This window comes from Erinaceus europaeus, chromosome 15 (assembly GCF_950295315.1).
Source record: "Erinaceus europaeus chromosome 15, mEriEur2.1, whole genome shotgun sequence".
In the NCBI taxonomy this organism is placed as follows: Eukaryota; Metazoa; Chordata; class Mammalia; order Eulipotyphla; family Erinaceidae; genus Erinaceus; species Erinaceus europaeus.
Window position 1 is genome coordinate 12774486 of NC_080176.1, and position 16701 is coordinate 12791186.

The following is a 16701-nucleotide window of genomic DNA, read 5'->3' on the forward strand; positions in this document are numbered from 1 at the left end:
AGAAAACAAGGGCAACAAAAGAGAATAAATAAATAAATATTTTAAAAAATACTTTAAAAAAACAAGAGCTACACACCACTAGGGGGAAGAATTGCACTCTGTAAGCTGCTCCACAATGGGTAGTCCTAGACCATTCAAATTAAAGGAAACTTCCAAGAATGAGCTTACTCCCACTTTGCACATGAGAAAACCAGTACCTTGGGACAGGGGCTTTCCCTCTGTGGGAATAACAGCTGATAGCATAGCAAAGCTTGATGTCATAACTAGAATTTCTTGTTCACTGCTTGCCAGAAATACTGGTTTAATATGTCTCATCTTTATTAAAACGGCATGAAAATCTTAGATATTTTTAAAAAATATTTAATGATTCACTTTAAAACATTTATTTCTTCATTTATTAGAGAGAGAGAGAGATACCTGCAGCACTGCTTCACTTGTGACGCTTCCCATTCTGCAGGTGGGGACAGGGGCTTGAGCCTGGGTCCTTGCGCACGATAACTTGCACGCAACCAAGTGCACCACCACCTAGCCCCAGGATTTACTTTCTTTTTACAGAAGAGGAAGGCCAAGGCACTGCAGGGTGAACGTCACTTCCCCAAGGCCTCAAATCCCTCAATATAGTGGGGACCCAAATCCAGGTGGGTCAAGACTCCTGCCTGCTCCTAGCCACTCCCTGTCTGCCTTGACAATGCAGAGTCCTTACCTCCCAGCTCACTTGCTCTTGTCCACATGAGTGTTAGTGGACTTAAGTAGCAATGTGTCTATTCCAGGAGCAGCAGGGGCTGCTCTACAGTGAAGAGGGAGGGGGCAGATGGTGGCGCCCCTGGATGAACAAATGTTATAATGTGCAAGGACCCAAGTTCGAGCCCCTGATCCCTACCTGCAGTGGGAGGAACTGCAGAAGTGGTGAAGCAGAGCTCGGTGGCACAATCGCTTAGCACGGGTACTTATACAGAAGTGGTGAAGCAGGTTTGCAGGTGTGTCTATCTCCCTCCCCCCTCTCAATTTTTGTCTCTATCAAATAAATGAATCTCTAAAAGAGAAATAAAAAATAAGGTGAAACATTCCAGACAGAAGCCTGAGTGTGGTAATTGGATGATGCTCTCACAGGGAGTTCACATCTCAATACAGATACCAGAGCAGCACAAGTAACATTAAGATTACACAACAGGAGAAAAGAACATCACTTTTATCGACTCTGCAGACAAGGCAGGTCCCCGTGGTCCCCCAGGTTTCTCCTTCACAGCATCTAAAATTAGCATTACTGTTATAATTACTTTTATCAAGTGCCTGTCAATCCATCTGCCAGAATTAAGTACCTGTGGGCAAAGGCTGTCTTGACCCATTCATGATCCTGTCTACCACTATTTGGCTTATTTATTGAATGAGTGAATGAATGAATGAGCACTATTAACAACCAATCCTAAAGATAACAGAATAAATTTATTCAGTTGATAGAAAAGTGAATCAGTGAGCACTGATTGGATGCTGATGTTTCAAATGCTCTTTAAACAAAGTAGATTTGGGGCTATGTGATGGCACACTTGGTAAATCACACATTACCATGTGCTAGGATCCAGATTCAAGCCCCAGGTCCCTACCTGCCGGGAGAAGCTTTTACAAGTGGCAAAGCAGTGCTGCGGGTGTCTCTACTCTTTATTTCCCTTCCCTCTCAATTTCTGTCTATATTAAATAAATGAATAAGATGTTTAAATTAAATTATATATATATATATATATATATATATATATGTTATTTATTAAGAACCAAAGCATTACTCCAGTACATGCAATGCTGGGGATCAAACCCAGACCTCATGCTTGAGAGTCCAACACTTTATCCACTATACCACTTCCCGGTATAGTGCTCAAATACTCTTCAGTGTTTTCTAAACACAGTTCCATGACACTGATTATTCAAGGGGAGACTTTTCTCCTTAGTAATTTGGCAATAGGCCCTTTTTCTGAACCTTTACCCTTTTAGTACAGTCACAGGCCATATGAGTCATTTGGCAAATCTGCAAAAGAATATATGTATGTATGCATACCCCTCTCTATATATTCATTCCACATGTTACTATACATACATACATATTCAGTTGGGAGAAATATATATATTCTCACGGGGCAAAGTCTCAATCCCTAAGCCCTCAGCCCCAAAGACTCGTGTACTTGAAACACTATAAAGTTCATAGATGATGACACTGGCTATATTTCACTGTTAGGTAACCTGGGGATGTTCTTAGTTCAAAGTCATTCTCAAGTGTAGGTTCCATAGTTCAGAGACTTCACATCCCTGATTGTGGATCACACTTTTATTCTAGCTGCGTGACTTTTCTTAGCACCAGTTTCCAAACCTTTGCCAGGTCTGGGAGATTTGAGAGGAGAGATTTCAAAAAAGACCCAGCATTCATTCAAATATCTCTTGAAGCTAAAACACGTCCCAGATGATCTCTTCCCAGGTTTCTGTGAACTAGTTTTTTGACTGTAGCAGTCTTTATTATAAACGTTCTGTCTTGAAAAATTAGCAATTCGGGTGTTTAAAAAACAAAACCCAGCAGGGAAGGCCCACTTTCACTTAGGTGTTCTTGGAGGTCAGTTTCCAGTCCTGGTTAATACCTTGAAATCCCCTTCCAGAAAGTTAAAAGAACCAGTATTGTGGAAGTAATTCCATCTTTGTCTTCTCTCCTGAGATTGGTGTCTGGCCTTCCAGTAACTTCAGACCACTGGGTTATCTTGTTGAGCTGGTCGTCTAAATCGCAGGTCTAGGTTTAAAGCAGAAAAGAGAAATTAGCACATATCCAGAACCCTATCTCTCCAAGAAAAAGGCCAAGCAGGGTCCTGGCGGTAGCACAGTGGGTGAAGCGCACATGGCACGATGCGCAAGGACTGGCATAAGGATCTGGGGTAGAGCCCCCATCTCCCCACCCACGGGGGGGGTCGCTTCACAAGCAGCAAAGCAGGTCTGCAGGTGTCTTTCCCCCTCTGTCTTCCCCTCCTGAATTTCTTTCTATCCTATCCAACAACAACGCCAGCAATAACAACAATAATAATAACAATGATGAACAACAAGGGCAACAAAAGGGGAAAAAATGGCCTCCAGGAGAGTTGGGTGGTAGCACAGCGGGTTAAGCGCACGTGGATCCTGGTTTGAGCCCCTGGATCCCCACCTGTAGGGGAGTTGCTTCACAGGCGGTGAAGCAGGTCTGAAGGTGTCTTTCTCTCCCCCTCTCTGTCTTCCCCTCCTCTCTCCATTTCTCTCTGTCCTAACTAACGACAACATCAGTAACAACAACAATAATAACTACAACAATAAAAAGGGCAACAAAAGGGGGAAAAATATATATATATGGCCTCCAGGAGCAGGGGATTCATGGTACAGGCACTGAGCCCCAGCAATAACCCTGGAGGCAAAAAAAAAAAAAAAAAAGGGAAAAAGGCCAAGCTGCTCTTTGAGAATCTTTCCCACAGCTTCTTAAGCCAGCCTTCCTCCTCTTTGATGTTGACTTCAACTCTTCCCCCTTAAACACTCCAGCAAAGATGAATGGGTTTGTCTTCTCCCCCAGCACTCATTCCCCTGCTGGCATCAGCTGCAGACCTTCCTTGGGAAATCTTCCCACTCGAAACCCCTGTGGTCTGACTGGTTGGACCACCTGTATCTATGGCTGTGACTCTGGTCACATTTTCATGACCATGTGGGTACGTCACCCATTCCGATCCAATGAGGCCCAATGAGAGTTACTCTTCCCCACTAGACTTGAGCCTGAGAAAATACTAAGAAGCAAATAAAGCTATCTTATAATGATAAGGAAACGCCTGTTGGAGAAAGGTGCTGATGTGGTTGCAGATGCTACATGACACCAACCTGACATTCCCCAGGCAGATGACCTCACCAGTGTGTCCTGGAACCTAACCTCTCCAGATCCCTGTCCCACTAGGGAAAGATAGAAACAGGCTGGGGGTATGGATCGACCTGCCACCGTCCATGTTCAGTGGAGTGCAATTACAGAAGCCAGACCTCCCACCTTCTACACCCCATAGAGAATTTTGGTCCATACTCCCAGAGAAGGATAAAGAATAGGGAAGCTTCCAATGGAATGGATGGGATATGGAACTCTGGTGGTGGGAACTGTATGGAATTGTACCACTTTTATCCTATAATCTTGTCAATCATTATTAAATCACTAATAAAAATAAATAAAAATAAAGGTGCTGATGTGACAAAGAATGGCCTTTAAAGGTTCTGGCACCTATTCAGAGCCCAGCTTCAGGCCACACTGTGAGAAAGAAGTAGTCTTGGTTGTTTGCTAAAGCAATTGGAGAACTACTCTGTGAGCAGTTCTGACTCTTAATTCACATGGGTCAAGAAGGTCTTTGTGCCAGGCAGTTCAGTTACTTACCGTGAGCATACTTGTCTTCCCTGCTATGCAAAGAGCCCTGATGCTGAAAAAGAAGAAAACACACAGCCTCATCACTGGAGGAGAATACAACCAGGCGAGCCAGGTGGTGACACACCTGGTTAAGCACACATGGTGCTGTGCACAAGGACTCGCCCAAGGACCCAGGATCAAGCCCCTGCTCCCTACCTGCAGTGGAGAAGCTTCACAGGTGGTGAAGCAGTTCTGCAGGTGTCTATCTTTCTCCCTCTCTATCTTCACCTCCCCTCTCAAGTTCTCTCTGTCTTATCCAATAAAATAGGCAAAAAAATGACCAACAGGAGCTATGGATTCATAGTGTTGGCACTGAACTGCAGCGATAAGCCTAAAGACAAAAAAAAAAAAAAAAAAAAAGGTCCTGTTGCATGGCCAGCAAGGCTGGTGAATCACCTCACACCCTTCTCTCCCCATCACACACACTTTATAGTGAAGAAATGACCACTATCAGGCTCATGGTTGGGTTTTTATTTTCTTAGAAACTGATTGCATTCAGGTTCTCATTCATTTCACAGAGGTTTACTAAGCATTTTCAACAGGCCAGACAACAGACTGGGACATAGACTGTGAGCATATAGGCATGTTTCCTGTCTTTACAGGATTTAGAGTTGGTCCTCGAGAGCCCCTTCCAAAATTGTGCTGATGGTATCAGTTTGCACAGATAGTAAGTGACGCAGCAGTCTCCTCTGACTGAGTTTTAACTCCCCCAAACCAGTAGCATTTGAATGAAGGTGGGTTTACTGTTAATGTCCCAAGACACCAAGGAAGCCAGCATGGGCTTGGGAATCAGAATAGGGTTTCATACTTGGTAGGAATGAAATCAACCATCAGCAGGCACACTCATAAGGACAGGGTCTTAGGTTCCCTACAGTAAAACACCAGCACCAAGAATAAGGCCAGATGTGAAGTGTTAAATGCACTACTAGTTGTTAGTTATAAACCCTGGGCAGTAGTGTGCCTTGTGTGGTCCTGATGTCCTGAAAGGCTCCCTTGGGGTGGGGGGAGCAGGTCTGAGGTCTGAGTCACAGAGAGACAACCCCTCACCTCCATGTTTCTCCTTTCCAACGAGAGTGGGCTGGGGCTTCCTTTCTTCTCCGCTTCCTGCAGCTTGAGCAACTTTTCTATCAGGAACATTTTATCTTTGCCCTCCTGCCAAGAAGGAAAACAAGATGCCACAGAGGGTGAATGATGGTGTGGTCTGAGAAGATAGAGAGGAGACTGGTTTTCAGGTGGGCATGGCCCTGGGCACTGGCTGGAGACTGCCACCATGCTTCCTCTTGAAAAATAAAAAAATAAAAAAGTGCTTCCCAGTAAAGTTGATGTATTCACAGCCTCTCCAGACTGTCGAGTGTTTCCTCTAGAGCAACCTGCTGGAACCTCTGAAGACTCAGGGTAAAGGGACCATGGCCACCCTCTTCTCAGTAGGTTCTCTGTCCCAGAACTGTGTGAGCACTTGGACTACCCCGCCTGCCTATGAAGAATGTTAATAAATAAATCTTTACTATATAAACGCAGAAGGAATTCTAGACTTAAAATTTCACTGCTTTGAAATCCTTGGTGAAATAAATTTTCTAGCGGGCCAGGCAGTGGTGCACCAGGTTAAGTACATAGTATGAAGCACAAGGATCCCAGTTTGAGCTCCCCACCTGTGTGTGTGTGTGTGGGGGGGGTAGCTTCACAAGCAGTGAAACAGGGCTGCAGGTGTCTATCTGTCTCTCTCCCTCTCTCAATTTCTCTGTCCTATCCAAAAAAAAAACTGAGAAAGTGGCCTCCAGGAGCAGTAGATTCATAGTGTAGGCACCAAGCCCCAGTGATAACCCTGGAGACATAAATAAATAAATAAATAAATAAATAAATATTTCTAGACACTGCTCAACAAAGGCTGCTCAATCCATTCTGTGAAAGGCTGACATGGAGTTTTATGAAGGATGAGTCAGACTCACAAAGTTTGGAACCAATGTTCATAATAAACATCATAAAAAAGATATAATCAGATGTTTTATGTCTCAAGCAATGTCATAAGCAGCTGTACCAACACCATCTATGAAGTGTTCACTGGCTAAAGAGTTGAATCTGGAGCTAATTTGGTCTCTAAATGTCACTGCCAGTTTATAGGAAATGAAAAGAGAACAGGAGCAAGATATCTTCGCAAGATTGTAAATCAAATTAATTCAGAATGTGGGAAGTACCACAATGTAAATGACTTGATGTCTTCAATAATAAATGCCAGGTGGGGAGGGGTGAAAGGTTATAGATTAAAGGACACATAAAAATTATCACTCAGAACTCAAGGAGTTGACTCAGCAGTAGAGCACAGGCTACATGTTTGAGTCTCTGGGCCTATCCCAACACCATACATGCTGCAGCAGTGCTCTGGTTTCTCTCAGTCTCTCTCTCTCTCTCTCTCTCTCTCTCTCTCTCTCTCTCTCACACACACACACACACACACACACACACACACACACACACACTACATAATTAAATGAGAAAGACAGTGACATCAACCAAATGTAATGTGTGGCACTTTCTTCAGATCTTGACTCAAACAACCCTACTGTAAAAATTACTTCATGGGGACCGGGTGGTGGCACACCTGGTTAAATGTACATGGTATAGTGCACAAGGGCCCAGGTTCGAGCCCCTGGTCCCCCACCTGCAAGGGGAAAACTTCATTAGCAGTGAAGTAGTGCTGCAGGTGTCTCTCTCCTTCTCTTTCTCCCCCACCCCTCTTGATTCTGGCTGTCTCTATCCAGAAAATAAAGATAATTAAAAAAAATTTTTTAAATTACTTCATGGTGCTGGGGGAGACAGCATAATGGTATGCAAACAAACTCTCATGCCTGAGGGAAGCTCTATGGCCCCAGGTTCAATCCCCCAACTACCATAAACCAGAGCTGAGCAGTAAGCTGGGAAAAAAAGAAAAGAAAATTGCTTCAAGGATGGTACCTATACTTTTTTACCCAGTGGATCATTCTAGCCTAGGGATTACTTGTGGAACATTCAGAAGTTAATTCTTTTCATAGGGGTTTGCTGAGTGGAAACAATAATAAATAGAGTTTTAAATATTTAATAGTTTAATAAATATTGAGAGAGTACCAGATTTTTAAATATGTTCTAGAACACAATTTACCTCTGGTTAACTACTTCCTTGGTATTGGTGACCTTGTTATATGGGATATAACCCCTGCCAGCAGTCTTTCTGAGATTGTATTACCTGTAGAACTTAACACTGTGCATCTGTTTTCTGAGTTAAACCTATGTTACTGTATTTTTGTCATGTTTATTATTGTACAGTTTCTTTACCTTCCAAGTATAAATGTGTACATAAAATGTAAATATTAGAAATTCACTAAAAATAAACCACTATTAACAACTACTATGTAAATAAAAGTTGTAAGCAAAGGGCCAGGCAGTGGCACACTTGTTTAAGTGCACACACTACAGTGATCAAGGACCTAGGTTCAAGCCCCTGGTCCCAACCTTCAGGGAGAAAGCTTCACAAGTGGTGAAGTAGAGCTGCAGGTGTCTCTCTGTCTTTCTCCCTTTCCCTCCCCCTCCCCTCTCAATTTCTCTGTCTCTATCCAATAATAAGTAAGTAAAGTTTTTAAGATAAAAAAAATTTAAGCGCACATGGCGTGAAGTGCAAGGACTGGCCTAAGGACTCCCCACCTGCAGGGGAGTCCCTTCACAGGCGGTGAAGCAGGTCTGCAGGTATCTATTTTTCTCTCCCCCTCTCTGTCTTCCCCTCCTCTCTCCATTTCTTTCTCTGTCCTATCTAACAACGACGACGACATCATCAACAACAACAACAATAAAAAGCCACAAGGGCAACAAAAGGGAAAATAAGTAAATAAAATTTAAAAATAAATAAATAAAAAATTAAAAATAAAAAAGTTCTAAGCAAAATAAATTTAAAAAGTAAAGTACTTCATGGGACAACTGGACAAGTTTGGCCACTAACTTTTACATGTTTTAGAGCTAAAACTATTAGATGGTATCAAGAAAGTGCTTACTAAGCCAGAAGACTTAATAAGGTTTCTTTAAGGTATGGTGATTTTTTTTTTCCTCACATGCCTTTACAGTTCTGGGAAGATTTTTTTGACAGAGAGACGGAGAGAAAGACAACAGAGTATTGCAGCTTCCTTCAAAGCACTAGGAGCTAGGCTCAAACCTGAGCTGTAAGCAGGGCAAAGCAGGTGTCCTATCCAAGTAAGCTATGTTGCTGGTCCTTGTGGGTAAGGCTTTTAGAAGTCTCTATCTTAGGGCCGGGCAGTGTAACACTTGGTTAAGTGCACATAGCACCATTCATAAGGGCCCAGGTTTGAGCCCCTACTCCCCACCTGCAGGGAGGATGTTTCATAAGCAATGAAATAGGTCTGAAGGTGTCTTTCTCTCTTACTCTCCTCTCTCAATTTCTCTCTGTCCTGTAAAAAAAAAAAAAAAGTAGAAAGAAAAAAAAATGGCCTCTAGGAGCCATGGATTTATAGTGTTGACTCTACGGAGGTCCCAGAGTGGGGGTCTGGCTTGCTTCTCTTTTCCCTGTATATGTGTGTCTCATGTGAAACTGTCTCACAGGTAGCAAATACAACAAACATTAAAAATAATAAAAATAAAGTGCTTCTGAAAGTGGGGGAATAGCTGAGGGGGACTTACATTGATGATCTGTTCATGGAGCAGTCTGATCATAATCTTCCTTCCCTCTGTGATCTGCCAGTAAAGGTAGGTGATGATTCTGGAACAGAAGACAAGGCAATAAAGAATGTCAGACAGCCTTGCACTTGTGTCTGTAGGTTCTGGATTTCAGTGGACTGCAGAGAAACTATGATTCTTGCTTGCAAATGGATTTTGGCTCCATGATGTTCCTAAAACTTATGTCTGGGGAGTTGGGCGGTAGCGCAGCGGGTTAAGTGCATGTGGTGCAAAGCGCAACGACCATAAGGATCCTGGTTCAAGCTATAAGGGATATAACCCCTTGGGATTATAAGGGATATAACTCCCCTTGCAGGGGAGTCACTTCACAGGTGGTGAAGCAGGTCTGCAGGTGTCTGTCTTTCTCTCCCCCTCTCTGTCTTCCCCTCCTCTCTCCATTTCTCTCTGTTTTACCTAACAAAGACGACATCAATAACAACAACAATAAAAAAACAAAAGGGAAAAAATATATATATGTCCATGCCAAAGGGCAAATTAAAAAAATGTTTTATTATTATTTTATTTGTTATTGTATAGAGACAGAGAGAAATTGGGAGGAGGGGAAGTAGAGATAGAGGAGAGAAACAGAGAGACACCTGTAGCTCTGCTTCACCACTTTTGAATCTTTCCCCTTGCAGGTGGGGACCAGGGGCTTGAACCCATGTCCTTAAGCACTGTAGTGTGTATGCTTAATCAGGTGTACCACCGCCTAGTCCCTTAAAGATATTTTTTGTACACGTATAATTTTTCTTTAGTTGTATTTTTTATTATCTTTATTTATCTGATAGAGACAGCCAGAAATTGAGAAGGAAGGGGGTGATAGAGAGGGAGAGAGACAGAGACACCTGCAGTACTGCTTCAACACCCATGAAGCTTTACCACTGCAGGTGGGGACCAGGGGCTTGAACCTGGGTCCTTGTGCACTCTAACATGTGTGCTCAACCAGGTGTGTTACAACCTGGCTCCATTTTATTCGTATTACTTTTACCAGAGCACTGCTCAGTTCTGGTCTGTCAAAGTTTATTTGGGATCTCTGAACCTTAGAAATGCAAGTCTGTTGTGTAAACTGCTGTGGTATCTCCCCAGACAACCTAACACCTACCCAACTAATCTTTAAGAAGGAGCAGGGTGCCTGGCAGTAGTGCACCAGGTTAAGCCCACATAGTTCAAAGCACAAGGATCCCAGTTTGAATCCCAGGCTCCCCACCTGCATGAGGGTCGCTTCTCAAATGGTGAAGCAGATCTGCAGGTGTCTATCTCTCTTTTTCCCTCCCTGTCTTCCCCTCCTCTCTCAATTTCTCTCTGTCCTATCCAACAGCAATAATGGGAAGAATGGCCCCAGGGGCAGTGGATTCATAGTGAATCTACTATGCACCGAGCCCCAGTGATAACCCTGGAGGCAAAAAAAAAAAGGAGGAGGAAGAGGAGGTGGGGGGCCATGTGCTGATATACCCAATTGAACACACATGTTACAATGCACAAGGACTCAAATTTGAGCCACCGGTCCCCACTTGCAAGGGAAACGCTTTGTGAGTGGTGAAGCAGTGCTGCAGGTGTCTCTCTGTCTCTCTCCCTATCACCCCTTCTCCTCTCAATTTCTGGCTGTCTCTATCCAATAAATAACAATAATACATTTTTTAAAAAAGAATCATGTTAAGATAAGCCAGAGAGAGAAGGATGAATATGGAATGATCTCAAAGACAGAAGTTGAAAAATAAGAACAGAAAGGGAAACACAAAGCAGAACTTGGGCTGGGTTTAGTATATTGCATCAAAGGACTCTGGTGGAGGGCAGGCTTTCAGGCCCTGGTGCACGTAGTGGAGAAGAACCTAGCTGGGGGGGAAAGTGTTTTGCAGGAAACTGAGACAATTTAAAAATTTTTTATTTATTTTCCCTTTTGTTGTCCTTGTTTTTTATTGTTGTAGTTATTGTTGTTGTTATTGATGTCATCGTTGTTGAATAGGACAGAGAGAAATGGAGAGAGGAGGGGAAGACAGAGAGGGGGAGAGAAAGATAGACACCTGCAGACCTGTTTCACTGCCCATAAAGCGACTCCCCTGCAGGTGGGGAGCCGGGGACTCGAACTGGGGTCCTTACGCTGGTCCTTGCACATTGTGTCACATGAGCTGTCCTACCACCTGACTCCCGAAACTGAGAAATTTTACACATGTATCAACAATTGTATTTACTATATGCCATTGATCCCCCCCCCAACCAAGAACAAAATAATTTAAAATTCCAGGGCAGAGTCAGGAATTTATAGAAAAAAGGAGCTTTCCTTCCCACCAAACACCCCAGGGGCTGGCTGAATCTAGGGCTAGTGGACTGATTCCCCCACGAGCTTCCCCCAGCACACCCCACTTACAACACAATGAGGGTGAGGATGAAAAAGAAGTGCACACTTCCAATGAGGTTGTGGTAGATCCACACGACCCACAGGTAGCTGGGCCTTTTACTCAAGGTGTCAATCCAGTCATAGATGGAGTCAATGAAGGAGGGCAGACCTCGGAACGGGCCACAGTTTGCTGAAGGTTTCAACCTGGCAACCAACACAAGGGACAGAAAAACAACTCAGCCTGAGATCGGGTCTGGTTAGTCCTTTCTGGGCTCTGAACGCAGCAGTGCTTGCCAATGCTTTAGCTGCCCTGTTGACTACACCATGCCTGGATACTAATCAAACCTGCACTTTATTTATTTATTTTTTACCAGAGCACTGCTCAGCTCTGGCTTATGGTGGTGCGGGAGATTGAATCTGGAACTTTGGAGCCCAGGCACAAGAGTCTCTTTGCATAATCATTATGCTATCTACCCTCCGCCCCAAACCTGCACTTTAAAATATTCGCCTACCCCATTTCTAAGACCTCACCAAGGTCAAGGCCACTGTGTCTCACCTCCAGATGGTGATGGCCAGAGTGCACAAGACCCCTGTGAAGGATGGGAAGAAAAGCAGGAAGATGAAGAAGGTCATCATCTGGGAGGCCCGCCAGGCCTTGCTCGGGGGCTGGAAATTCATCATCAAAGTGATCTAGAGAGAGAAAGGCAGGGTCAGGAAGATTGTATAGTGAGTGGTTCTGCGGAAGACTCACGGGTGAGGATCCAAGGTTTTAGGTTCAATTCCTGATGCCACCATAAGCCAGAGTTGAATAGATAAGAATATCCATCTTCCTTTCTGCATTCCATTCTCCTTAAGATAAACAGCAGTAGTGTAGCGGGTTAAGTGCAGGCGGCACGAAGCACAAGGACTGGTGTAAAGATCCCCGGCTCCCCACCTGCAGGGGAGTCACTTCACAGGCGTCTGCAGGTCTGCAGGTGTCTGTCTTTCTCTCCCCCTCTCTGTCTTCCCCTCCGCTCTCCATTTCTCTCTGTCCTATCTAACAACGATGACATCAGTAACAACAACAACAACTACAACAAAAAATAAAAAACAAAGGCAACAAAAGGGAAAATTAATGAATTAAAAAATTGTTAAAAAATCAAATAAATAAGGGTAGGGGTAGATAGCATAATGGTTATGCAAACAGACTCTCATGCCTGAGGCTCCAAGATCCCAGGTTCAACACCCTGCACCACCAATATGCCAGAGCTAAGTGCCCTGGTAAAATAATAAATAAATAAATAAATACTTTTTTATTGACACCAGAGTCATCACTGGGCCTCGACCTTCCCGTGGTGCATCCCGTGAGTACCCATTCATTGGGGAAACTGACGATCCCTCCTTGCCGACTGAATCCACATGGATCCCAGTCACTTTCAAAGCCAGCAACAAACAGCTCAACCTGATGCTGTTGACTGGCTACGGAAGAAGGGCAAACGCTAGAAGAAGAAGAAGAAGAAGAAGAAGGAGGAGGAGGAGGAGGAGGAGGAGGAGGAGGAGGAGGAGGAGGAGGAGAAGAAGAAGAAGAAGGAGAAGAAGAAGAGTCTGCATAACGAATCTACCACTAATCCCAGCAGCCATTTTTTTCCTTTATTTTTATTTGATAGGACAGAGAGAAATTGAGAGGGGAGGGAAAGTTAGAGGGGGGAGAGAAACAGAGAAACATCTGCAGCACTGCTTCACTGCTCATGAAACATCCCCCTGCAGGTGGACATTGGGGGCTTTAACCTGGATCCTTGTGCATGTTTGCTCAACCCAGTGCACTACGACTTGGCTCAGATGCACCTCCCATCTGTGGCTGGAGAAGTGGGGGACCCAGTCAGATTCTTAATATCCTCCTCAACTCCCCAACACCTACAATAGCCCAGTTCCAACCACCACTGGGCCACTGGTGACTGAGCAAAGTTGACTCACGTTTTTGGCGTAAAACATGATGAAGAGAGTAATCATTTGGATAAAGGGCAGCAGAGGGCAGAAGAAGGTCCCAATCCTATGAAGGAGAGAAGGAGATCATCAAAGATAATGGGAGACAGGGAGCAGGTATGGGGTGTGGAGAGGAGAGGAAAGGGTGTTATCAGCTGACCTATGTCCCTCCAAAATTTCTCTGTTGACATCATGCTGATGCCCCATGTCTCAGAATGGAATTGCCTTTGGAGGTGAGGGAGAGGGGGAGGGGAAGGGAGAGGGAGAGAAAGAGAGAAGGGGGGCACAACATCATCTTCCCAGACAATATTTTTAGTTCACCTATGTGTTAGATATCAAGCTTAGGAAAAAAATTATATATATATGTGTATATATATATCACTTGGAACATACCTAAAATGGGCTTTGGAGTTTTCTTTCCACCCCAACACCCTTAATCTCATCTGCTCTATTCCTAATTTTTGGCTCCTGTTTACTGAACACTTTTCTCTGATTTATAACTTCAGCCACCAAGTTGCAGATGCTACTATGATTCTATCCTGACTTCCCTAGGAGGAAGACCTTACCAGGGTGTCCCAGAACTTCACCTTTCCAGTGCCCCACCTCACTAGGGAAAGACAGAAACAGGCTTGGAGTATGGATCGACCTGTCAATGACCATGTCAAGTGGAGAAGCAGTTACAGAAGCCAGGACTCCCACCTTCTGTACCCCATAAAAATTTTTAACCCACACTCCCAGAGTGGGAGAAATGTTAAGGAAAGATGATCAGAGGGCTCTGAACTCCAATTCCACCAGGACCCGGAGAGAGAAGAGGAAAAAAGAAGGACATTCAGAAGTGGCAGTGGGTATAGTTTGACTTAGAGGTGAGGAGAGGGCAGGACTGAGGAAGAAATGGGCAAATATATATAAATATAGACAAATAATTATAGGAATAATAGTCAACCCACATCTGTGACCTTGGGAGGCCTATTGCAGTTTCCAATGGAGGACATGGGGACTTTGAACTCTGGTGATGGGAATGTTGTGGAATTATATCCCTGCTGTTTCATAATTTTGTAAATCAATAATAAAAAAAAAGAGAGAGAGTAAAAAAAAAGAGAAAAAAGCCCACATAAACTAGTTTTTAAAAAGTGTTTTTAGGGGTCAGGATGAGAACATGGTGGTTATGCAAAAGATTTTCATTCCTGAAAATCTAAGGTTCTAGGTTCAATCCCTACTGTAAGCTAAACTGATCAGTGCTCTGGTTAAAAATAATCAGTTAATTATAATAATAAATTAAAATTGAATAAATTTTATGGTCTGGGAGGTGACTGGGTGACTATGGCGTTGGACTCTTAGACATGAGGTCCTGAGTTCAAACCCACATGTAAGAGTAATGTTCTGGTTTTCTATTTCTCTAACTTCTTTCATTAGTATATATATTAAAATAATTTATTTATTAGGGGCCAGGCAGTAGCGCAGTGGGTTAAGCGCACACAGGGCAAAGTGCAAGGACTGGCATAAGGATCCGGGTTCAAGTCCCTGGCTCCCCACCTGCAGGGGGTCGCTTCGCAAGCAGTGAAGCAGGACTGCTTCACCCCCTTGTCTTCCTCTCTCCATTTCTCTCTGTCCTATCCAACAACGACAGCAATAACAACAACAATGATAACCATAACAACGATAAAGCAAGGTCAACAAAAAGGGGGGGGGGATAGCCTCCAGGAGCAGTGGATTCGTGATGCAGGCACTGAGCCCCAGCAATAACCCTGGAGGGAAAAAAAAAATACAGTACCTATATATAAACAACTGTCCTGTAAATCATTATAGCCCCAATAAAATTATTTAATTTAAAAAAAAGAATTTATTTATTCATGAGAAAGATAAGGCTGAGAGAGAGAGAGAGAGAAAGAACCAGATATTACTCTGGTACATGTTCTGCTGGGGACTGAACTTAGGACCTCATGGTTGAGAATCCAATACTTTATCCACTGCGCCACCTCCCGGACCATAGTAAATATATATTAATTTTTTTAAAAAAGTGATATGGGCTCTCTTCCCCTCTTCTCAGACTGACTGGATTTGGCATCCCTATGTCATTTTATTTTTTGCCACAGGATTATCGCTTGGGATTTGGTGCCTGCACTACAAATCCACTGCTCCAGGTGACCATTTTTTTTTCTTTCTATTTTTATTTGACAGGATAGAGAGAAATTGAGAGGGGAGGCGAGACAGAGAGGGGGTGGAGAAAGATAGACAACTGCAGACCTGCCTCACTGCTCATGAAGCGTTCCCCCTACAAGTAGGGGAGCAGGGGCTCAAACCCGACCCCTACGCATGGTGATACGTGTGCTTAACTGGGTGCACCACCACCCTGTTTCCTCCCTTATGTAGCTTTAAAAGCAAAATATTCTGGGACTCACCACCCAAACCCTGAATCAACAGTCCCTGGAAACCACTGGATACAGTGAAGATCCTCAAAACTCACCACACCAAAGTCTGTGCATAGATGAGTTCCAGAACATTTCTGGCAATGTCAAACTCCTGTAGACCAAGACTTGTGATAAACCGCATCCCAATAATTCTGTGAAAATGTAACAAGCCTGTCAGTACACAAACTGTCAGCTCCATTCAGGTTTCAAGATCGTTTAAAGACAATCCACAGGGAGTCGGGCGGTAGCGTAGCGGGTTAAGCACAGGTGGCGCAAAGCACAAGGACTGGCATAAGGATCCCGGTTCGAGCCCCAGCTCCCCACCTGCAGGGGAGTCGCTTTACAGGCGGTGAAGTAGGTCTGCAGATGTCTATCTTTCTCTCCCCCTCTCTGCCTTCCCCTCCTCTCTCCATTTCTCTCTGTCCTAGACAACAATGACGACATCAACAACAATAATAACTACAACAATAAAAAAGGACAACAAAAGGGAATAAATAAATAAATAAATATTTTTAAAAAGACAATCCACAAAAGAGATCCTTTTCCAATTAGGAATAAAGTCATAACTCCTCTTCAATTTTTTAACACTTTTTCTTATTTATTTATCTATTTATTTTTGCCTCCAGGGTTATTGCTGGGGCTTGGTGCCTGCACTATGAATCCACTGCTCCTGGAGGCTATTTTTCCCCTTTTGTTGTTTATCGTTGTTGCTCTTATTATTGTTGTTATTGCTGCCATTGTTATTGGATAGGACAGAGAGAAATGGAGAGAGGAGGGGAAGACAGAGAGGGGGAGAGAAAGATAGACACCTGCAGACCTGCTCCACTGCCTATGAAGCCAAGCCCCTGAAGGTGGGGAGCTGGGGGCTCAAACAG

The 16701-nt window shown here is 43.8% G+C and overlaps 1 protein-coding gene across 2 annotated transcripts in view; it reads right to left on the reverse strand.

The window, feature by feature from the left end:
* Positions 1–224: 224 nt before the first annotated feature.
* The window catches only part of TMC5 (transmembrane channel like 5), a 45000-nt gene continuing 28523 nt past the window's right edge, over positions 225–16701 (reverse strand). The window contains exons 13-20 of one of the 2 annotated variants that reach the window (XM_007516583.3): positions 15883–15978; positions 13410–13485; positions 12013–12146; positions 11487–11660; positions 9086–9164; positions 5477–5581; positions 4400–4442; positions 225–2764 (exon numbers count right to left, since the gene is read on the reverse strand). In XM_007516583.3, the coding sequence (XP_007516645.3) occupies positions 2718–2764; positions 4400–4442; positions 5477–5581; positions 9086–9164; positions 11487–11660; positions 12013–12146; positions 13410–13485; positions 15883–15978 (754 nt within the window). In that variant the 3' untranslated portion in view covers positions 225–2717. The remainder of the gene's footprint in view (positions 2765–4399; positions 4443–5476; positions 5582–9085; positions 9165–11486; positions 11661–12012; positions 12147–13409; positions 13486–15882; positions 15979–16701) is intronic. The other variant, XM_060172858.1, reaches the window with a different exon arrangement.